This window comes from Saccostrea cucullata, unplaced genomic scaffold (assembly GCF_032062105.1).
Source record: "Saccostrea cucullata isolate Sc308-1 unplaced genomic scaffold, CSIRO_AGI_Scuc_v1 ctg2540, whole genome shotgun sequence".
NCBI classification, from domain to species: Eukaryota; Metazoa; Mollusca; class Bivalvia; order Ostreida; family Ostreidae; genus Saccostrea; species Saccostrea cuccullata.
In genome coordinates, this window is record NW_026920853.1 from 130156 (window position 1) to 155310 (window position 25155).

Sequence of the window (25155 nt, forward strand, 5' to 3'; positions counted from 1 at the left end):
GTATACGCCTGATCCCCTCCTACCCGCAAGATAAAATCGACAAAGTACGGCTCAGCAATACTAAAATTTCATTTATTTATTATAATCCTCTGTAATATCATTAATGTTGACATTTTTTTCAAAAATTGTAAGCTAAATGGGACATCCAGTGGGTAAGCACTTTTCAACACAGTAGTAATCCTTAAATCTAAATCCCTACTTCTGTCCCCAGGGTATATTGGTAGTAACTAATTTTATAAAATGCACTTTTATTATCAACATTCTTTAAGTGTACTTACTGAGTTAACACATGGTTCATGATTTGGAAATTGTTCTAGAAGCCAAAAGCAAATTTTCAATTAAAACAAAGATTATTGGACCTGTATTATTTATACATGAATCCCTGTACTATTTTATTTATTTGCTTCAGAGATATGTCAACTAAACATGGCATGATCTGGACCTCGCTTAAATTTATACACATTTTCATGAATGAGCATGGTTTCATCAAAATAAACCCCCTCAAAATTAAATGCATGCTGTTTACCTCAGAATTCCTGTATTTATGATTTACTTTCAACCAAAACTATATACATGTCATACGCCCCCCCCCCCCCCCCCCCCAGTTCTGTATATATATCTATACGGCTGAACTAAATTTGCAGAAGTCACCATAAAAATTTAAAATTACCTACCGGGCCCAGCAAGTTCAGCTTGCATGTATTTTAGTAACTGATGATCAAATGTGTGAAAAGGGGGGGGGGGTATATAGGCATCCTTCCATTTTTATTGTTGTGATTTTTAGACGGTGCTCTGTTACTTACCACTATAGTTTACTGTTGATCAAGGCTTCAAAACAGAAGCCCTGTCTAGAACATATGAATCAAACTTTTGCTAAATGAAAGAGTGCATTTATAATTAAATTGTTCTGATCAAAATACAAACATTCTGAATCAATCAAACTGAAGAAATTGATATGGAAAACAAACAACTATTCTATAGCATTACATTGTTTACTTCCTAGAAAGTGTTAATTAATTTATTTCTTTACTCCAAATGAAATGGAAAATTGGTGTCAGGAAAATTAATGTTGATTTGACATCGTGCTGTCTCAGTACTTTGATTTTATTTTTTAGTGTTCAATCTTAGGTTTGCTTAGCATTTGGCGATCATTACCCAATATTGAAAAATTGCTCACTGGCTGAGTATTAGAAATTTGATTTATTTTAGTATTTATTTCTCAAGCAATCAATATATTTCATTCAACAATCCTTCAACGAACGTCTTGTTTACATAATGGCCCGATGTTAATTGAATTTAGTGATGTTCCGTCCTATGACATATTTTACTTTTACCTGTTGACTGGTTGGAATTTTAGGTCCCCATAACGGCGCTTATTTCCTGTTTCCTTCCGTTGCAGATCGATTCCTTCCCCGGAGAAAACCTGATACTGTGCCTCTCTTCCGAGATGTCTTGTTATATATTCTCTCACTCCATCTTGTCCTTATAAGTGACATGCTTATACCGTTTGTTTAAAAATTAAGTTTCACAATTGAGATAAAGTATAAATACACAACTGAATGTTAGAACCGTCACATATGTTAATCTTTAGAGCATGCTGCATTTTGTCACCAAATAATCTCCGAAAATCCAAAAATTATGAAGCCATCGAAAGCGTTCCAGGTTTCAAATGTCTTCTAAAGCGTTTCATATTACTGATAATTCAAACAAACTAACATTTTGTCCTTTACTTAACCATGATTTTAAACAATTTTAGCTCTGAATTTCTAAACCGTCTGCTGTTTATCGGCATGGATAGAAAAAGGAAGTGTGGGTATTGTAATATCAGAGTGCAATACGGTTTGTTTATAAAATTCCGGACAAAATTTCCGGATTTCACAACTGACTGATACACAAAGTAATCCATTATAAATATACCATTCTTTCAAATCAACAACATACACATAATATCATCATCAATATTAGCTTAAAACTTTATTATAACAAAGAGAGCTTTGATAACGGCATATATTTACAGACAAGCTGAAATATATGCAAATATTATCTGCAGTCAACGTCAAAATATATTTCCCACGATGTCTATATCTTACATATAGCATATCGGTGAAAAAACATGTATATGTAACAGGAAAAGAGAATACATATGGATGGACCGGGAATCAAACCTGAGACCCCTGCATCACTAGTCATGTGCTATACAGACTGAGCTACCCTTGGCGATATATATCCATGACCAAACCATTACATATTACATACATGTATATATAACTTGCAAAAGTTTACACCTCATACATGTAAATTGCCATTTTTCTAAACTTATTAAATTTGGCATAGCAAAATTTAAATGATGACTTAACCATTATCACTATTATGCTTACATCAAGATCCCCTGGTCTGCTATGGGTTGGTGGTTCTTTACCAGAAAGTACCATCTTGATGGCTGAAAAAAAATAGATAAAATAAATATACATCTATACCAGCAAAACCTAAGTTTAATTATATTAGTTGATTGGCAAATCACTTTTTAACCAGTAAATCTAACATTAAATAACATTAAATTAAAATGCCCCACTGCCTGGCCAATATTCTAACTATACAGCAGCAGTAATATAAAGATTTGTCAATTTCATCAGACCAGCAAACAACATGTAAACAGTTTCAATGTTTACCACACTGTCACAGTTTTTACCAGTGAAGAAAAACAAAAATAATCTGTCCAGGGTTGGACACTAAGGATAGTCCGCTGGCACGCGACAACTGAATATTGAGTTTAGACTACTAATCATGCCTTTAAACTTGCCCTGCAGGGCTACTGTAAATTTTACCAAACTGAAACACTCACGCAGAGCAACAAAAATAATTATAATTTACACAAAATTTACCTGATTATTGATAAATGAATTTAATTTTCAAACATATTTTATCCTCAAAATTATTTTTGTAAGTCAAAATGGAAATACTTTAAAGGTGAATCGAAATACCCTAAATGATTATAAATGTGGAATTTTTTTGAATAGAAAAATATCTTAGGTACAATCTGACAAAAATTAGGCCCCCAGTAATCTTGGAAATAAAAATAAATTATCTGTCCTTCACTGTAAATACATAATATGACACCCATAAAATTTGCCCCCCCCCCTCCCATCAAATGGATGGCAGTCCCTTTATTACTTTCTCTGAATTTACTAATACTAGGGTGAAGTTTAATGCTGAATTAAAATAGGCCTATTATTATGAAAGTGTGTCATGTAAATATCTATAGATATGACTTACCGGTAGCTACTTTTGAGCTGATATCAACAGTGTTCATAAGCCTCTTCATCGTATTCCTTTCGGGGCCGGGATTCCCCGTGGAAAGTTAAGTGTCGATAAATCCATAAATAGTGCAGTACTATCAATCCCATTTACATGTACCGAGTTATGTTATTTATGTACATATTTTGAATTGTATTGAGGTGTATTTACATTATTGAAGGCAACTTCTTTTGTCCAATAGATTCAATTGCTTTAAGTTTTATCGACTGAAATAATATATTGATTTTCAGATATTGCTTTAAACAAAACATTTAATCTTATCGTTATAATGTTGTTGATATGATAAAATAAAGATATAGTTATATCAATTTTAATTTATGTATATTTGCGATAAAGAAGTCAGAATAAAGTCAGAATAAAGTGTTTTTGAATTATTTTGGCGGGGGTGGAATTCCAATGAACCTTCACTTCACTCGGGATTCAGTGAAAGCTTTAGTATCATGTCAGCATTTACGATTAAAGACTGAGTCAAATTAAAAAGTATATCAAAAAAGGGAGATTGAGAGAAATTGAAAGTTATAGATCCATAGTGGGCTATTGCACCGATCACCACTTTTGAAGAGGGGGAGACAAAAGTATCTTTGTGCGCCACATCCAGCTATAAAAAACCCAAAACTGAGTACAGCAAAGATCCACTGATATGTCCCCAAATTTGAGAAAATTCTTGCAGTTACGTAGATTATTAAATCCCTTGGGGTGTTTTTCTTGTTATAAATTTATTTTGGCTGACACTACACTTTCATCCTTTAAACTTTGTGATTAAGCTTATACAGATTGGCTGAAATCACAAATTATTTAATATTATTGAAAGCAATAAGAAGTTAGATCTGGTGTTTTTATATTTTTATGCAGGGGGGTGGGGTTGGGAGGTTTCAAGACATTCATGAGTCAGATTCTATGTATATCACAGAGTGAAATATCAAATATTTACAAAGTACATATATAATCAGTGTTACTTTTTTAATAGTGTTACCAGGTACTTTCTATTTTCGCTTCATTAGCGATTTAAAATCCCCATTGAAATCAAGAGATATAAGCATTGAACCATGATAGAATATATCATATTCCCTCTTCAAAATGATGGGTACAATAATTTCCTATGACATTGCATATAATTTAACTGATGATGTCTTTCCATCTCCATTTTTCAAATATTTTTGAATTTTATTTCAGCCTATAATAGTACACGATAGCAAATACATGGTACATAAGCTTCCCAAGTGAAGTGAAGATTAATTAGAATTCCCGCTCCCGCCAAGTTAATTCAAGTACCTTTTTCTGAAAATATTCATATATTTATATCGATATAACTTCATATCTACTAGTATTTCTTCATATCGACAATACTATATTGACATGAATAAATATTTTGTTTAGATCAATATTTGAAAATTAGCATAATATTTAATCGATAAAAGTTAAAGCAATAAAAGCTAGTGAACAAAAGAAGTTGCCTTCTATTATGTAAATACACCTCAATACAATTCAAAATATGTACATAAATAAGGAGGTATAACACTTTATATATTGATAAGTCGATAAAATATAAGACAATATACAAAGTTATAACACAACAGGTGTAGAGCCATATACGCTTCCGTAAGAAACAACTTCGTAGGCTTAAATAATCAAAGATCATGATTTTATACACTTCTCTTTCACCATTGTATTCATGAAGAAATAAGACGTACGTATTCATGCTTACAAGAATATTGAATAATCCATTAAATAGCAATTACGAATACATGTGTACTTGTAATGAAAATATGTTGAAGAATTTTATGTTAACTTTTAAACAAAGCACTTTTATTTGTTATCATATCTTAAATCAGCCTGTATTCACTCAGTACACTGTATTGCAAAAATCTTATCGCTTAAACATGGTTGAAAAAAAAACAGCTATTCATCCAGTACAGTGGATAATCGATTGTTCACTATAGATTTAAAAACCGTCGAAACCGATCTCAAATATCATGTATGGCGTCTGATCTACATATTTCCTCTTACACAGATTATCAATATATACAAGAAGGATTATTCTTAGGAACCATATTCTGGGTATTTTTCACATGATTTATGACTAAAAAAATTGTAAGTATTCTCATAATGTACAAAAAGAAGGGAAATAACTCATTTAAGTGTACAAAGCGAAATGTTTATTGATCAGGTACAGCTTAAAACGATGAAAAAATCATTAACTACCGTTATTTTATTACAAAGTTTTATAATGAAGAAGCATAAGAATATGCAAATTAGGAAAGCATAAGCAAGTTTATTGATACATGTTTATAATAAACACAGTTTTATTTTATGATACTCTTGGCATTCTTTTTAGAGAAGCAGACAGGCTATTGCCTACATCCACTTCTCTTTGCAGACCTTCATGTTGGTATTCTGGAAAACATGTAATTGAAGGCGGCCCACACTTCAACTACAATGTCGTCTGAAATACTGTAGAAGTGGAATATATGACGGTGTTTTTAATTTTATTTTGTTAACAATTTAATAATTTTCGTGAACTTTCAACAATCGTGACTTTTGTTTCACTTCATGTCTATCAAACACAGGTATAGCGCATTAATATTTATAAACTATTCACCGTGAATTCAAAAAAAAAGAAAATTCCGTTTTAAAAAGTTGGGTCGCATTATTAAAAGCATCAGCAGAAAATATAATAAAATTCCTAAAATGTAAATTTATTTCCAATTTATGTGTATTTTTACACACCATGATTTTCGCCATGAATAGCAAATATTTAATCAAATAGAACTTAAAATATAGCTTAATTTCACAATAATAGTGTTAAACCACTATGCGCCTTTTGCAACAATCTAATTTGTGGTATGATTGATCTTGTATACTGTGAAATCACAAATTTTTGTGGGGGTTTAATGTTCGCTGTTTTCGTGGTATGACAAGACGAATTCGTGTCCACCAAGAAATGTAAAATGTCACACACTTAAGTACTCAATAATTCTTGATCCACGAAATCAAATCCCCACGAACCAAGAAATTTTCACCCCATGAAAATTTGACCCCACGAAAATATGTGATTTTACAGTATGTTCTCCGCCTATAACATCATTTGGGTTATGTGCTTTTTTAATCTGATTCATATACGTCATGCGACAATAAATATATTGAGGCAGCATACATACCACAGACAAAACTTCGAAGAATTTTTCCTAATAAGTAGCACGGATAAATCGGAAAAGTCATTGATAAGACTTTTGCTATCTTTATGAAAGAGGTAGGTTCACAAACTCAATAAAATGGCCCTGTCAATATATTAATTAACTCACCAAGTCTGAAGGTCCCATTTCGAACATCAACATAAAGTAGAGACTTAGAGCCTTCAGTTCATGTAAAAAAAATCGTCTGAGAGTCAAACTTTGGAAACTCGGACGTTGTGAAACTACATTATTCTTGATTTTTTAAGAAAATGGTTGAAATTGAGCATCTTTAACTTTTGATAAAAATATGAGCCCTCCCCGCGATCCAAAAAAAATTTTCATGGACTAGATTCTTCTGATATTGTTCTTTCATTTTATAATTAAATGATTTAGATTAGAGGTTAGGGGCTATGCAAAATATTAAAAAAACAGCTTAATTTTTTCGTCTTTTTTTAGAGAATTTTTCCAGATTTGAGGAAAATGACGAAATTCATGACATCATAATACATAGACAAGAGACAAAATTACGTCATTTGTATTGGATATGAAGTCACCAAGGGTCCAAGTGAAATTTAACATATTTTAAACTAAAACTGAGTTGTTCTGATTTTTCAAAAATTCACAGGGCCAAACATGGACCAATGTGACATTTCTTCTCTATATGTTTTAATGGGACTTATACTACAGGGTTAGGGTTACCACGTGACATCTATTATTAGAAAAATATGCCTTAATGAAAATGTGAAGAGTTCAAAACTTCCCCGAGGTTAATTAATTTCTATTTGAAATAAAAGTAATGTACAATAATTTCTGTACCATGAAATATGCTACTAAAATCGTTCTCTCCTAATCCTTTCACAGAAATAATTATTCAACACTTACCAACATTTTTACATTTTGTGTATAGGATTAAAAATTGCATCACTTCCTGTTTACCAGACGATTCTAGCAACATTTTTCAAAAATAAGAGGACAGGTACTTTCAATAGAAAGAAGAAAGTCAGTTCAAAACAACTTATGCGGCGTAGTGTTTTGCATTTTTTTGTTAATGACGACAGAGGAAAGGCTGATCGCTAAGTAAAAACACTGTTATAACAAATTGTAGAAAAAATATTAGCATACCTGATTTATAAGCTTTAGTTCCGGATGAATTCCACATGACATTTCTGCTATTTATGAATGCTTTTTAACTCCGATTCCTGTGTTTGTTTACAAGAAATCTCGTGACGTTTCACTTTCAATCTGCTGATCAACAATTATGACGTCATGAGTTTGGTTATATTTAACCCCTGACATAAACACAAATATTCATATCACCTGGAAACGACAATATTCTTGTTTTGCATGTATCTATTACAGCTATGGTCAAATATTTTAATAAAAGTGGGTCTAACGCTAAGGTCGCATGAACAAATTTGTTAGTATCAAAAGAAGTCTTTTCACAAGAAATACACTTGTGGAATATGAAAGCACAACGGTTAGCGTATTGCGGATAAAGAGATAAACAGACAAAATAGAGGAAAATGTAGTCCCTGTTAGATTTTAGAATCATTAGTACTATCTCCTTTCAAGTTCACCAATATTAAGAAGGAGAATAAACGATCTCCCAAGTTTGTAAACTCGCTTTTAAACCTAGCAAACATCATCCCTGAAATCATTTGCTAATATATCAAAAGCTCCTTTTAGAACGTAAGTTAGGCTTTTATTACTGTTCAACATGATAACAACTTCATTGTAATTTCAGAGTGTTTATTAAAAAAGAAGAACCCAAAGAATGGCTTCTACGCCAGACCCTGGCGGCTGTTCCAGGTTTGCTAAACTAGGAATGGCAATAAACGAAGAACTGACCCAGGCCTGTAGAGATGTCTTAGAAATGGAGGTACCTCCTGGTCTTGTCTATAGCAAAGTGAAAGCCTCATCAATTTATAAGAAAATACGTCCCGAGCAAGAACTTCGTCTCATAGGCGCCAAAACAGATGGTTATAAAGAATTTGATATTACTTTGTTATATACACTGATAAGAAACATTTGTACAACAATTCCTCGTCCGACAAAAGGTTGGGGTGGGAACTCGATGCCGTCTGTAGGAGAAACAACGATTGGTGATGATGTTGAAAGGATCAGGTTGATAAGAAACAACATGTTTGAACACATAAGCTCGGCTTCTACCTCACAGTCAGAGTTCGATGACACATGGCAAATAATAACTAATGTCTGCCAAAGACTGCAAACGTACACAAAGAAAGATTATATGTCTGGCCTGAGTAATATTCAAAGTCAGGCCTTAGAAGAGGAAAATGAAAAGGCCATAATTGAAAATCTTGAAGCCAGTTACAAAAGTATTACAGATCTTATGGAAAAGATGTCTTCTTTGGAATCACATTTGTTAGGTATGAATTCAAAATCCGAATTTTAAGAGCTAAAGAATGTTTACTGTGTACTTATTAAGTTTGGAGGAACAGTGAGTGTTAATTTTTCCGTAAAAAATACATTTCTTTCGCAGTTTTTAATCAGAATTAATTTTGCAGATAAATGTTTATAGTAAATCTTTAAGGCCGCATTGTGCAGCTATTACCCAATATCGATTTTCAAAGCAAATTATACAAAACGCACAAGGGTTTTTTTTGGTCAAATTAAAATATGTGATGAGTATTATTATATTGTACAAAATATGTAGGAAACACAGAATTCTTCAACTGGTTTCCAGAGAGGGCATCTCTAAATGTCAAATTTAGAAAATCTTTTATGAAGTACTACAAAGAATGACAGATACAAAGAATTTATACCAAAATTAAGAAAGATAATTGTGGGATTCACTAAATTCTGTGTTACATTTTATTACCTAATATTGTACACTGTTGCCTTTATAACATTTTAAAACCCCCAATGAAAAAAATACATGAAGTATCCTGCCTTAAAAAAATACTTTTGCATCGTCAATCTATCTATCGTTTGAAAAAAAATCCCTTTACAAATCAATAATGTACATATAGAATTCTAATTAAGTTTCATAACCTGTCATTTCTGAATTGAATTCAATTCTATTATTATTTTTTTTTGGGCGGGGGATTCTCTAAATTTGCTTTATTTTATTAAAAAGCACAAAGAAATGAAAAACTTTATTGACCCCTTTAAAGGAGCATTGACACAGTTTCAGCTTAAATTTAAAAAAAAAATTATTTTTACAAATATTTAATTAATGTCTTTCTAATGATTATGAAAAATTTGAACGCCAGTTGTCCAGATACAAGACAGATTTAGAGCTGCTAACTTTTTTATGTAAACAAGGCTAGTGCAATGTTTGTTTTGTTTATACAGGTTAATATACTAATATTTCTTCGTTAAAAGTGGATAAAAGTAAGTAGAATTTAATTTTAAATACAATTCGGCAGTTACTTTAATTTGCTGAAATTCATTTTGTATAAATATGCTATTTTCTATATATAAACAAAATCAAGTCAAGATCCTTGTTTACATTATGAAGAACTTTAAGTTCAGTATCTTGTTTTAATCAACAAATAATGTGCAAATGTTTGCTCATCAATAGACTATAGGTAAAAATAGAAAACATTAAAATCAGTTGAAACTGTGTACAGGCCCCTTTAAAAAGAAATTCAGACTGACTTCGTAGAGGCTAAGAGTCATGACTAAAAGCTTTTCTATACACCTTCATGTGGCAAATACTTTTTATTAATGTCAAAGACATTGAATTTATTTTAGGAATTCCAGTAGTAGATGAGATTCTTAATGCCTGGCGAGAAGAGAACAAGACTTTTGTTCCTACAAAAGCAAGTAGGATTGTCGAAGAAATGTTTAAAAGTCATAACCTAGTCATAGTGGTCGGAAATTCTGGATCTGGCAAATCGGCGATTATTCAGCATATTGCACTCAAGCATAAATATCAGGGCAGTAATGTTATACCAGTGGATGAAGTAAGAGAAATAAAAGAGAAATTTTCATATTCAACCAAAAATGATACCCTTTTTGTATTAAATGATCCTTTAGGTAAAGAATCTTTAGATGAAATATTGTATACTTTATGGAAAAATTATCAAAACACGATAGAGACTTGCTTGAAGAAAGCCAAACTTCTTTTGCCCTGTAGAAGATGTGTTCTTTATGACAAGAGAGTGAAGGGTATTTTGTTTGAGGAATCCACCATAGTAGAAATTGACACCGAAACAAATCGATTGACAGATGAAGAGAAAAGATCAATCCTCAATCAATACACACAGAATCGAGACCTTTCTGATGAAATTGTTTCCGAAATAATCAAAACAGAAGCATATTTCCCATTGCTTTGTAAGCTTTTTTCTAGGCCAGTTTACAAGGAAAATGGGCTTGACTTCTTTAAATCTCCGAAAAGGTTCATTAAACAAGAAATAGATATTTTCAAGAGAGTAGACAAGAAGAAATTATGTGCTCTTATTTTAGTTGTAGCTTTTAACAACAATCTAAAAATAGATACAATTGTAAGGAATGATGATTCTCAGGAGAAATATAAAGACATTTTAGAAATGTGTGAATTACCAGAAAACACACATATTTCGATTTTTCGCAGTACTCTCCAAGAACTTAAAGGATCATATGTCAAACGTGTAGGAAATTCTTTCCAATTTCTTCACGACTTTATTATGGAGATAACGACTCTTGATTGTCCACAAGAAACAATACAGTACGCAGAGAGTGGTTTTCTGAGACGTCGGGTGAAGATAGAGGACGATAGAGAAGAGGAAGATCGCGATCCCTTCACTGTTTACCTTCCTGAAGAGTACATTGATGATCTCGTGGACAGGTTTATCATTGATATGCAAACAGAACATATTGTAGATGTTCTATTAAATCCATGTTTGAGAAATAAATGTGTGATAAGAGATTTTGAAGACAAAATTGAATTATTAGAAAATCTATCAAACATTCTCTCAGGTATTAACGGGGTTTTAAGAGATATATCAGAGTTTGGAAAACCGTTTAGTGATTTCAGCATATCAAGACTAACTTTTCTTGACTGGAGAGGTAAATTGTGTCCTTTAGTTGGCTTTATAGTACTATGTCATGATGAAATTTCTCTGTCTTTTATACGATGCATAGACAAAAATGCATTGCAGGATCTTTTAGTTTTTTCTGCCGTGTGTGCTAATGGAACATTACCACTGTTTCATAGTCTTAGCTTAGAATACAAAGAAATGGCTATAGAAGAACTTTTGGGGGTTATTTTATCCCATCCATATTGCTTCAGTCTTCCATAACTATGAGATTATTCCAGAGTTAATAAGACTCGGTGCAGACGTCAACATGTTGAGTGCTGGTGATGTTTGGACTCCGTTAATTTTGGCAGCAGGGAATGATGACGAACATTTAAGAGAAGCTGGAAAGAAAACAAAAGAAAGAGAAAGACGTAATAAAACCATTTCCTTTTTATTGAACTATGGCGCCAAAATCAATTTATGTGGCGACGATGGAAAACCTCCTCTGTGGATTACTTGTCAAAAGGGATATACAAGCACAGTACAAGTGTAACTGAACAACGGCGCCGACATAAATCTATGTGATATTCACAGAGTCAGTCCTCTTTATAAAGCTTGTCAAAATGGACATGATAACACGGTTCAATTGTTACTGAACAGCGGTGCCGACGTCAATTTATGTGATAATAACGGAACAAGTCCTCTTTATATAGCTTGTTATAATGGACATGATAACACGGTACAACTATTATTGAACAACTGAGCCGACATCATTTTAAGTGATAATGATGGATTCAGTCCTCTTTGTATAGCTTGTTATAATGGACATGATAGCACAATACAACTGTTAATAAACAACGGTGCCGACATCAATTTATGTAACATTTATGGAGCCAGTCCTCTTCATATAGCTTGTCAAAATGGAATTGATAGTACGGTACAACTGTCACTGAACAACAGTGCCGAAATCAATTTATGTGATGAGAATGGAGACAGTCCTATTCATATGGCTTGTCAAAATGGACATGGGAGCACGGTTCAACTTCTACTAAACAACGGTGCTGAAATCAATTTATGTGATAATGATGGATTCAGTCCTCTTTCAATAGCTTGTCAAAATGGACATGATAGCACGGTACAAATGTTACTGAACAACGGTGCCGACATCAATTTATGTGATAATGATGGATTCAGTACTCTTTATATAGCTTGTCAAAATGGACTTGATAGCATGGTACAACTGTTGCTGAACAATGGTGCTGACACTAATTTATGTAACAAGAATGGAGCCAGTCCTCTTTATATAGCTTGTCAAAATGGACATGAGAGCACGGTAGAATTATTACTGAACAACGGTGCCGACTTCAATTTATGTTATGGTGATGGATTCAGTCCTCTTTATGTAGCTTGTCATAATGGACATGATAGAACTGTACAACTGTTAGTGAACAACGGTGCCGACATCAATTTACGTAATAAGAATGGAGCCAGTCCTCTTTTTATAGCTTGTCAAAATGGACATGATAGCACGGTACAATTGCTACTGAAAAACGGTGCAGATATCAATTTATGTTATGGTGATGGATTAAGTCTAAAAGACTTGATAGCACGTCACTAAACAACGGTGCTGAAATCAATTTATGTGATAATGATGGATTCAGTCCTCTTTCAATAGCTTGTCAAAATGGACATGATAGCACGGTACAAATGTTACTGAACAACGGTGCCGACATCAATTTATGTGATAATGATGGATTCAGTACTCTTTATATATCTTGTCAAAATGGACTTGATAGCATGGTACAACTGTCACTGAACAACTGTGCTAACATTAATTTATATGAAAAAGATGGAAACAGTTCTTTTGAATAGCTTGTGAAAACTCAGCACAATAGAACTTCTATTTAATTCAGGTACTGATGTCAATTTATGAAATAAAGGCAACTGCAGTCTGTTTTATGCAGCATGTCTCAACGGTGATAACAACATGGTTAAACTTTTATTGAACAACGGTGCCGACATCAATTTATGTGACAACGAGGGAACCAGTCCTCTCTGCAAAGCCTGTGAAAACGGACATTACAGCACGGTCGAATTATTGTTATTAAAAAATGATACTTGTGTTAATTTATGCAATAAAGACAATATGAGTCTACTGTACGTAACATATTTATATAGTCATGACAGTATTGCTGAACTTTTACTAGAATATGGTGCTGAGTTTTTATTCTGACGATGGATGAAGTGGTTTTTCAATACCAAGTGCGTTCACATTAGTTCTGAGATATGGAGCAAACGTTGATTTGGACTTTTATCATAGCTTGCAAAAGAAATTAAGCGTGATGCTTTCACAAGGAATTTACCGCATTTATTCAAATAATTTCACGTGGGAAGAAGAAAACACTTGCATTGGCCTTCAGTTCGGTATTCCAATGTATCAAAGACGTATTATATACTACCAATACATACTTTCACTCACACATTTTCTGTATGTCGACAAGCCAAATCCTGAACTTAAAATAGAAGCCACCAAAGACTCTTCCAATCCTCTTCATATCGGGATTAATCTTAAAACTCTGTTTTTGGCATTTTTAGCAAATATAAAATTTCATTAGGTCCCATTTCGCCAGACATGTTTTGTACCAAGTGTTTTTGTACTTAATTTGACAAAGGAACTTTCCCTTTGTATATCGGATCACTACATAGGTCTTACGACAAGTCCGGTCGATTAAAAGGGGATGTTTACTTCTCTGTTGCATCCGAATCTATCCCTGGAGTTCCTGGTGGTCAGTGTTTAATGTTCTGTTTATAGATTTGTAGCGTTTATAAAACATTGTGAACATTGAGCATTTTATAAATTGATGTTAAATTTAAGTGATGACTGTAAATTGACATTTTTTTTTTCTCTGCAAGAAACTTATTTCTACGAGATGTATATTTTGTATTTAAAAGCGGAAAAATAAATAAAATATGCAAAAATTAATTTTTTTGCAGGTAGACACACAATAAGGTTTATTCGAATAAAAAGTATTAACAGTATTGAATTTATTAAGTTTACTTACACTTAAATGTCATTGGGCTTTCTTTTTCATATTGTACTAATACTAATCAAAGGTGTAAGTTATAAAAATTCCAGTCTGATAAACTTCTTGTTTTAAGATAGCAAAGTCTTGCAGCTCTTTTTATTACGGGCAAGAAGGAGGCATGAAGTCTGTTATTTAATATAAATATATGCAATTACTCGGTATTTCTGCAATACTTTAATCAATTTCTCTGTGAGATGGGGAATAATAATTTATTTGAATGTAGTTATGGGCTTTATTTATCATAATTCTATACGGCGACACTTGCGTTCGAACCGTAATGTAAACAACGAACAGTAATATGCTCTGGATTTATCAGAATTCGTTTGGACCAATTATCATTTATTGTATAAAGATTATGTGTTCATGGGGAATAAATTTCAAGTATTCCTTATTATTAACACATCTTGACGAACATGTGTCTTTTCAACTCATGTATATCATTTCGTTGACGAAGATACGCAAAAATTCTATGAAATAAAAATTCACATCACAAAGCATTTTTTTTTAAATTTTATATTTTGAATTTGTTGATATCCGTGTTTTTTTTTTTCATCCTTTTCTGAACTACAAAATGTGTGTATCAATTTTGTTTGTTTTATTTGCTTAATAGTGCTTTGTTTTATATTATGTATTGTTTATTGTTTGTAAACCAGGACAATTTATTCCCTTTTGTAAAGAAAGGAAGAAGGAAGGAATGTTGTGCAATTTTTTTTAATTGAATTACCATTAAAATTGCACATCGAAATTTATAGTACGAGTTACAACTGAATTTAAAGTTTTAAATTACGCAATAATCGTGCATAAATAATTGTGAAATACTGTAAACATATTACATTTGGCTGTGTATTCTTTTTAGCGCCTTTCGCGGAAAGCAGCCTCCGCTAAATCAAGTACATCGCTAAATGCGTTGTGTATAAAGGTTTATGTAAAGCACATTCAAAAAGCGCTAAATCAAATCTACGCCAACTTGTTGAAAATTCAATTTCCGCCAAATATTGTACACGCCAAATATAATACATTTTCAGTTTGCAAGTTTTGTTTGCGTTTGATATAGAACATGTAAATATATTTTTAAGGTCATACTTTATACAGTTTTATATTTTGTGATTAACTGTCAGAAAATATAATTTCCTTAAATGAAATAACTGACTTTTTTCTTACTGATTGCTAGACCATCATTTTTACACTGCATTGTCCACGGATTTCTTCCGTTTTTTTTTTCAAGCAATTACTGACATATTTATGCCTCTTGGATTTAAAAACAAGAGGCCCATGGGTCACATCGCTTACCCGAGCACTGTGGCTAGGAAAAATTAGAAATTGGTTTACTATTGATAAAACTATATCAAAAAGTTTTGCCCCGCCCTACCCCTGGTTTGTTTGATTTGAACAAACTTGAATCTACACTTCCTGAAGAGGCATCCATATAAATATGAACAATTATGGTTTTGCTATTCTTGAGAAGAAGATTTTTATAGAGTTTTCCTATATATCTCTAAATAAAACTTTGGTCCGCCCTTGTGGCCCCGCCTTACCCCCAGGTTTCATTATTTGAACAAAATTGAATCTACACTACCTTAAGTGGGATGCTTCCATATAAATATTAGAAATTATGGCTTTGGGTTCTTGAGAAATTTTTAAAGAATGTACGTATATATTTCTATATCAAACTTTGGTCGGCCATTGTGGCCATTTGTTCTTGAGAAGATTATTTTTAAAACTTACCACCAAATTTTCACTAATTCTCAAATGTCTCCCCTTGCATGAGGGCGTGGCCGTTTATTTGAACAAATTTGAATCCCCTTTACCCAAGAATGCTTTGTGGCAGGTTTTGGTTGAAATTGGCCCAGCGGTTCTTGAGAAGATGTCGAAAATGTGAAAAGTTTACAGACAGGGGGACAGCTAGACAGACAGACGGACAGACGGACGCCGGGCAAAATGTGATCAGTCAATTAAAAATAAATTTATTGGGCAGGGGAGATCTAACTGTTTCACAAACTGTTTGCTTAAGATTTTTGTTTGCATAGATTGTTATTTGTATGTCTAATCAGTAGACAGTTTGATATTTGAATATATAACTGAAACAAAACTTATTCAAATCTTAAACAAAAATTATACACAACTTAATCAGAATTTATACAATTAAGGATCAAGCTAAATTTTGTGAAAATACAAAGATGTGTTTATCAAACGCCTCCCGAAATTAGTAGATTAAAATAATTTCCTGGAAATATGATTTTTTCATATTATCGTTTGAAATGCTATACCGACATATCAGTCGTGATATTAAACAGAAAATTTGAGAAAATATTAAGCTCCATCCGTTTTATGCACCTTTAAGAACCTATGTAATTTTACTTTTATTTTATAATTTGTCTAGAATTCATCAGTCAAATTATGTTCTATGTGCTTTTCTGAATCCTGAATTAAAAACAAATTACCTATTAACGTTTGTTTACTAGAATGCTCACATCCTTCTTCAATATTCAAAAATTGTGAAAATGTGTAGCATCTTTGAAAATCTTCTCAAAAGCCATTGACCAAACGACTTTAACTTACACAGTACACATTTAAATTGGTTAAAATGATAAACCCAGGGTTAGGATGAGGCCACAAGTAGTGTTAAATTATGTTTTAAAAAAGAACAAATAGGAAAAAATCTTGAAATTTCTTCTTCAGAAGAGATCAATGATTGATCATATTAATAAGATAGAATCCTCGGGTAACTTTGATTCAAATCTTCAAGTGATGACACTGGACCTAAGACGAGGCTACTAATGGAAATCAAAGATTTCTTTTCTATATAAGAAAAAAAAAGTCTTCTCAAGAACAGCAAAGCTATGATTAGTCCTAATGATATGAAAGCATCCTCAGAAAGTTTAAATTTTGATTTGTTCAAATGATGACCCCGGGGTAGAGTAGGGCCAAATGGAGGATCAGTCATACATAGCAAATTATAAGAAAAGTTTTCTTCTAAAAAAAAACGAAGCTTTGATTAGTTGTATTAATATTATCTACGTTATACTGTAGGGAAGATGTATGGAATTCCTCAGGCAGTATAGATTTAAATGTGTTTAAATCATGACCCCCGGGGGTAGCTGAGAACACAATAGGGATGAAATGTTGAAATATAAAAGCAGAGAAAAAATTGAAAAATTGTTTTCTCAAGAACGGCAAAGACATGATAACTCATATATTTCAAAATTGTTTGAATCAAAACTGTAATTGGGAGGGGGTGGGGGGCATCAATGGGAGAGACTACAATCAAATCTTTTTTCAAAGGAATATAGAGGAAAAATACTTAAAAAAAATATTTTTAAAAATTTTGCTCAGGAAAAGCAAACAAATGATTGATAATCATATCCTTATTATGGAAGATTTCAAAGGTATAACATTTACTTTTGTCCCCAGGTGGTCCAGGAAACTTGTTAAATGAAGTTGTGGTAAATAAAAGTTAACTTTCATGAAAGTATCCGTCAAATTTGATATAAAGAACATCCAACTTGCGTATAACAACCTGCATAACATCAATCAATCGTGAAAGTGTTCAAGAATTACTTTTACTTATTCTTTTCGATGAGAAAGATCAAGATCAAGTTCACAGATTTACAAATTCTGAGAAAAGTGTATACAAATGTAAGTATATTTATTGCATTATCGCTTTGTTTCCGTAGTTGAAACACGGTCTTACAGAAGAAACGGAATCAGAGCCTTTCTTTCTTTTGGATAATCCTCAAATTTCTTCCGATAAAATCTACAAAATAAATAAAAATGAATAAATCAAGCAATCACTGATGTGAGTAAGGTGTGATTGGAACATTGCTTTTATTGCTGGTGTTAAATGTTTTAGGTGAGTGCAATGTCATGGGATTTCAATGTTTTCCTATCGACAGAATTTTTATCTATACTCAGTATATTACCTGTGATGATGGAAAGCCCTAGGGCCGATATTACACAGGGTGAAGATAGCAAAGGCTAGAGAGGGGAGATTACAACACGCCACAGAAAAACCGACCCACTCCACTTTTTTTCCCATGTGAGCACCAGAGACGTACTCGAATAGGAATCCTAGGGATAAAAATAAAAATTAGCACCAGAGACGTACTCGAATAGAAATTCTAGAGATAGAAATAAAACTTAGCACCTGAGACTTACTCGAAAAGAAATCCTAGGGATAAAAATAAAACTTAGCACCAGAGACTTACTCGAATAGAAATCTTAGGGATAAAAATAAAAGTTAGCACCAGAGACTTACTCGAATAGAAATCCTAGGAATAAAAATAAAAGTTAGCACCAGAGACGTAATCGAGTAGAAATCCTAGCGATGTAAATAAAATAAAGTTGGATAAGTTTTAAAACCACATGCATTTCTCTTTGCATTTTCACCAGAATACTACATATATATGTACCACAGAACAGGAATGAAATTTCTGAATACCTCTTGGAGTTTGATATGTGCCCTCTTTCTCTCTCCTTAGTGACGTCAGCAAAATGTCAGACCGGATGTTAATGTACATCCCCGTAAAAAATAAAATAATACCTATAAAAAACAAATTACATATGTTTCTTTAAGGGTTTTAATGGGTATGAACATTTTAGATATTTAAAACCAGTTCGCTTCCTTTTTATGTGTCATTTGTATTGATTAGCCAAAACAAACAGTGGAAAATTTGTGTTCTATTTGGTATAACATATCCAGACAGAATCTTGCCTTCTGAAGCAGTGGTGGATCTTGGTATTGGGTAGGAGTATTTCGTACGTCTGCAGAGTGTCGTTCACTGAACAGAAGAAAACGGCGGCCACAAACGGAAACAAAGGAATAGATTTACCTCCCTTTATCCTTAGCGGGAAAATGAAAAACCTGAAATCAAGGTAATTATTTTTGAAAAAAACATTGATGGTCAAGCACGGATATATAGGTAGTCCATTCCCATCTCACCGCCTGCGATTTTCAGAGTTATAGAAATTATGTACAGTTGATGCAGTAAAAAAATGAAGTAGGACACCTTAGAAAACATTGGCGGGTGAATTTGAGACAATCATACCAAAATGTATTTTTAGATATTCCCCATCCCCCTCCGAAATAGGGTTTTCGGGTATTGAAAAGTTGTTTGCATTTTTTTATATCCTTGTGTCGGATTTTTTTTATGCTTTTGTGAAAAGAAATAAATTTAAATTTAAAAAATACAACCTTGAAAATCCCCTTGTTAGCGCATGATCGTAATTTTACAGTGAAGAGTGAACAAATCAATTTAATTTTATTACAAAAGTAAATTGGCAAAAAGAAATTCAGGAAAGAATAACTCTCGGAAATGCTCCATTTTTTTTTTCTTTTTAAAATCATAAATAACGGACTGACAAAAAAAGGGCTACTGAATCTCACCTGTGAAAGTAGTGTAACAAAAAGCATCCAAGCAAAATTATGTTATTGCCATGAATAATCACTAATTCATCAGAGCTCCTCCTTTAGAGTATTACAAAGGACGGTAATTCCTTAAGGAACCAGGCACGGGGGATCCCCACCCGGAACGGGGGCCGTGGTGAACTGAAGCGTGACTAAATTAGTAATCCCCCACAAAACCATTAGACCTGAAAGAAATCTCAGCGAATCGGGGGCCGAAAACACGAGGTAAACTTGTTCCAATATTAACTTCATGTTTTTCTTCCTTTATTTTTTTCTTTAAAAACAGAGAAAAATAATTACACTTAACTTTGAAATTAAAGATTCTTTTAACTAAGGATTACTGCATTTAATGATTTATATGGTGTGCAAGTCACATTTTATTAACATTTTGAAAAAGGATGATGTCATCCTCCCTCCTGCTGTTTGATTGTTTATTCTGAGATAAGCACTCTGATTCGGCTAGCCAGTGATTCAAGGAGCTATTTCATAACCACAACAATAAATGAAAACTCTATTGAATTCTGTGATGTTTGTTTTCGTTTTTATTTTCTATTTATGTATATGTACACAATGAGTCTAAATTTACCCCCTGTAAGATAAAGGATATATTTTTTTGCATGAACTTTTGAGCAATGAGTTATCTCTCTCTCTCTCTTTCTCTTTCTCTCTCTCTCTCTCTCTCTCTTTCTCTCTCTCTCTCTCTCTAAATGTGTTTAAATTCATAAACTTTGGATCAATGAATAATCTCTCTCTCAATGTGTTTGAATTGATGAACTGCAGAGCGATGAATCTCTCACTCTCACTCCCCCTTTCTCTCCCTTTCCTCCTTTTTCAATTCATTAAACAGTGAAATAATTCCATTATATACATGATATAGGCCTATAGATAATTTTACAGAATTCCTCGTTTCATTTCCAGACCTGTGTGTATCTAGTAATACAGTACAATCGTCAGACACTAATATATGGACGTGATTTTTCCTTTACTGGCATCAATAAATCAATATTCAAGTCGGGACTTTGAGATCAGAATCAACATTGTTACATGTGATACGAGAGAGAGAGGGAGAGAAAGAGAGAGAAAGAGGTCACTTCACATGGATGGATACTCATAGCAATACTTGAGCTCCTCGCAAGCTTGTGTATGAACCCCCTATCCCCTTAAAGTAGATTCTAAAATCAAATAATTATGCATATCAAATATAAGTATATGGAAATATAGAACAATATTCAATCTCAACGTCCATTAAACAAATATACAAAATAAGAGCAGAGCAAACACGGACCTACGCAACATCAGAGGTGGGATCAGGTGCCATGGAGGAGTGAGCATCCCCTGCTGACCAGTCACACCCGCCGTGTTCTCATTGTCATAATCAGGAAATAACGGAAAAAATCCGTTGTCAATTCAGTGTATAAATAATGGACTAACAATTGGTATGAAAAACGTCAGTCAGCATTTCATTCAATGATAAATTGTATTTGCTGACAAGGTCATTGTATCGACCATAGAATTTACGAAATGATGACTTTAAACGAGACAGTTGATATTCTTGTTTCATCAACTTGCTTGTCAATAATTTACCTCGTTTAAGAAATTGTTCATACGTAGAGCATGCTCTTGCGTATCGAATCAACTGAGATATAAATACTCCGTATGCAGGTGATGAAGGTATATTGCTGCATAAGTAAGGGAAGTTGACGATAGAAAAGTTAAAGTCATCACGTTTATCATATAGCTTGGTTGTTAGGTTGCCATTTGTGTCTTTTTCAAGTAAAATATGTATGAAGCAGAAGTGTTGGACTCTGTGGTATCTTTTATCTCAAGCTTACCAGGATATATCGTGTCGACGTAGGAATGGAAATTATCATTATTATATCAAAATGTCGAGTTGAAGGCCACAGCAAGTGTTTTTTTTCTTTTCACGCAAAAGATTTTGAATTAATTCTGCATCATCAGAATACACGAATAAGAAAATAAACCAAACTTGTGTAAATATTTAATTTGAAAAAAAAGGAGAAAGAATTGAAACGGAAAAGTCGGGTAGAAAAATACACTAGATACCATTATCCTTTACATCATGAGTGAGACACTTCTGCATATCGCATGAAAGACTTTAATTTTTCTTTGGCTTTTCGACAATAGATAATAAATGTAAAGTCCGTTTTCTATTTTAATCCACCTTTCATTAAAGATTTTCAAAACCATGCATGCTTTTTTGGTCTCACCGATTAAACGTATAGGCATTGAAATACTTTTATTTTGAAAGATCTTTCTTATAAATTAAACTGCCTTATATATATTTTCTTCCGATCATGACAAAAAGCACAAAGCTAACTGTGACCTGTCGACAGAGGACAGGCTCACTCCTCAATGGCGTTTACATTATATTTTGCAGGTTCGTATTTCTCTACTCCAAGTTTGTATCAATTAAGGAATGAAGCTTATTTCAACTTATAAAATCCGATATAACATAACTTGGGGCAGTTTACGCTTTATAAAGTTTTGTTATATCGGATAACATAAGTTCAAATAAGCTTCATTTCTTAAAATTTAATTTCAGTATAGACAATGAGACAATATTTCCTCAGGAAAACTCTTCAAACTGGACATTATTTTAAAAATAACGTCAAGCGGAGTAATACGTCCTTGACGTAACTCATTGTGACGTAGGCAAGTTATGTTATAAAAAATATCATAAGTTTCTAAGAATGATTCAGCCAATGAAATTGCTTGATACAAGTGAAATTTAATTATTATTGTTCAATGGACTTTTCAAATTAGATACTGTTCATTATCCCCATATAATTCATGATATGACGCATATGTCTTTCACAGTGATAGAGGGGCTTGCTGGTCTAAAAGAAATTAGGATAAATTAATGATCAGCATTTTTTTCTGACCAGCGAGCTACAGATGTGCAGGTACAATTTCAGCAATATATTTGCTCTTTTGTTTAGAGTGAAATGTTCAATAACAAGTATATCATTTATGAACATAAGTAAAAATATGATAATAACTATAGTATATTCTAAGTTATATAAGTCACAAACGATAAACTTTTAGATCAAGTCACTCAACAATATAATTTAAATTTTCAAATATCTTTAAAGATTCAATATATATATTTATGATTAAGACAAATATATTTCTCTAAGTAAATCGAAGTAGAGTGGGTTGTTAGTAGGGCTCGCATTATTATACCATCCGGATAATAACAGGTATTCTTCAATTATTACAATCGTCAAGTGCGACACCTATCGGGAAAAGTATTAATGGCCGCTAAAACTTAGAAAACAGACACAAGTCGTTAGAAATTGCAGACGACGAAGGAATACATAAATTGAAAGCTGGTAAACAAATGGTGCATATCAGTAATTGATTATCATTCAAGTTTTTAAGCATGTTTCTTCTACGAAACACAAGAATCCACCATTGTTTACTTGGTATCTGTTTGGTCCGGTGTGGCGCTTCTTTGCTACACATGTACATCCCTAAGTCGGTGTGTGATGAAATTTTGTGAACTTTTTTTTCAACAAGGACGACGGTATATGATTAAGCCTGAAGCTAAATGCTTCAATTATTTGTTTGAATGAGATTCGAGAAACGAATTTTATTTTGACACAGTTTACCTTATAATCAAAACATGATAAAGCTAAAGCTAAGAATCACATAGTTGAAAGGATGAGATGACATACAGCCCCGGTATATTTACTAAAATGAAATGTCAAAATTTTACTGTAACTTTTTTTTTGCATGCAACTTATTACTTTCACTGATATGTTTACCCCAAGAGACTACTAGACTTTTAACATTAATAACAAATACATTAATTAAGAAGATAGGGAACTTTTGTTTGGGTAGGGGTATAATATTTATATCCAATATTCCCATTGAAGTTTGGCCCTTCCTCTGATAGAAATTGTGAAATTGCATTGGCCGAGAAGAATACTGCAAAATGTTATGCTGTCTACCCACCTCATATTGCTTATGTGCCTCCTCCATGTGACCTACCCACCACACATCAATATTGAACATGCCGAACAGCTGACATCATATAAACATTAAAAGACGTCACAATGTACAGCTCTAGACAATATTGTTACAGAACGGTTAGCTAACGCAGAAAAAAAGTGTTCACTTAATTATGAAATCGTCGACTAGATAAATTCGTTATGTAGACACTTAGAGGGATAAAACGGAAATATGTGGGGTCCTTGAAAAAATAGATATTGGGCTCGACTTATGCCTCGCCGAAGTATTACTTCTCAGAGTGTCTACATAAATAATATTGGCCACGTCCCACTCTTTTTCTTGTGGTTGGTAACTGATCACTGTATTTTATTGAAATATGTGAAAGTAGAAAATTGTACCTAATTGCTCTCATATATGCTATTCTTAAAATAATGTAAAATCTAGCTGGTTTTTCCCTTTATGAACAGATCGAAGGAAGTATTCTCTATGATTTTTTAATTTCATATGCTTATTGTGCAACTTTCAAACTAACTTATATCAGCTGAGATGTATTAAGATTGCAGAATATTAGCTGGCAAAATTGGTAATATGGAGCTTACGTCATTTACATATGTTACGTTTAAAATGTTAAATAATGGGTAGACTATGAAATGGGCGGGTACAATTCGACTCGGTGGATTGAGAATGACTTTTAAACTAGAATTCCAATCCAATGTTTTCTGGGATGTCTGAATTCATTCATCGTCATAAACATTTTGACTGTTAGTAAAAGGTGGAAAATATTTCTACCAGTTAATGTGTCTGAAAATTTTCCTCACTCCTGTGCAAAAATTAATGCTTGAAATAATTTTCAATATGCGCTAGGATTGTGAAATCTACAGTTGAAAAGATCATTTCAGTCTGTTTTTTTTTTACAGAGTCAGTTAACATGCATTTATATAATTCATTTAGTTCAAATCCGTCTTTGACGACTTTAAGTGACCCTATTGTCTTGTTTCTAAATAACCCTATATCTTTCATAACTTAACTAAGCAAATTATGAAATAATACAAATGTTATACATGAGAAGAATAACTGTGAAGTAACTTATTTTCGTTAGGGATTAATTTTCGTGGTTTTCGTGGTATGAAGACACCCATGAATTCATATTCTCAATCTAATGTATTTTTTCACAGATGTTAGTACTGAATGATTCTTCAATCTCAAAAATAAATCCACAGGAACCCTTATTTTTC

The 25155-nt window shown here is 32.7% G+C and overlaps 2 protein-coding genes and 1 pseudogene across 2 annotated transcripts; 2 read left to right on the forward strand and 1 right to left on the reverse strand.

Moving 5' to 3' along the window:
* Positions 1 to 8217: 8217 nt before the first annotated feature.
* Positions 8218 to 12008, forward strand: LOC134258501 (uncharacterized). The gene is made up of 3 exons (XM_062741067.1): positions 8218 to 8878; positions 10209 to 11504; positions 11728 to 12008. Exons 1-3 carry the CDS (start codon positions 8263 to 8265, stop codon positions 12006 to 12008), a joined length of 2193 nt encoding a protein of 730 aa, XP_062597051.1. The 5' UTR covers positions 8218 to 8262.
* Positions 12009 to 12352: 344 nt separating this feature from the next.
* Positions 12353 to 13073, forward strand: LOC134258502 (putative ankyrin repeat protein RBE_0220). Its single transcript, XM_062741068.1, has one exon. It carries the CDS (start codon positions 12462 to 12464, stop codon positions 13071 to 13073), a length of 612 nt encoding a protein of 203 aa, XP_062597052.1. The 5' UTR covers positions 12353 to 12461.
* A 5155-nt stretch (positions 13074 to 18228) lies between these two features.
* LOC134258503 (3-oxo-5-alpha-steroid 4-dehydrogenase 2-like) lies at positions 18229 to 20197 on the reverse strand (annotated as a pseudogene).
* Between the last annotated feature and the right edge of the window lie 4958 nt (positions 20198 to 25155).

Bases quoted from the DNA above. Each gene is read 5' to 3' on its own strand.
- LOC134258501 (XM_062741067.1), top strand. From the start codon at position 8,263: ATGGCTTCTACGCCAGACCCTGGCGGCTGTTCCAGGTTTGCTAAACTA. The intron at 8,879-10,208 runs GTATGAATTCAA...AATTTATTTTAG, and splicing joins TTTGGAATCACATTTGTTAG to GAATTCCAGTAGTAGATGAG. The intron at 11,505-11,727 runs GTAAATTGTGTC...ATATTGCTTCAG, and splicing joins AACTTTTCTTGACTGGAGAG to TCTTCCATAACTATGAGATT.
- LOC134258502 (XM_062741068.1), top strand. From the start codon at position 12,462: ATGGCTTGTCAAAATGGACATGGGAGCACGGTTCAACTTCTACTAAAC.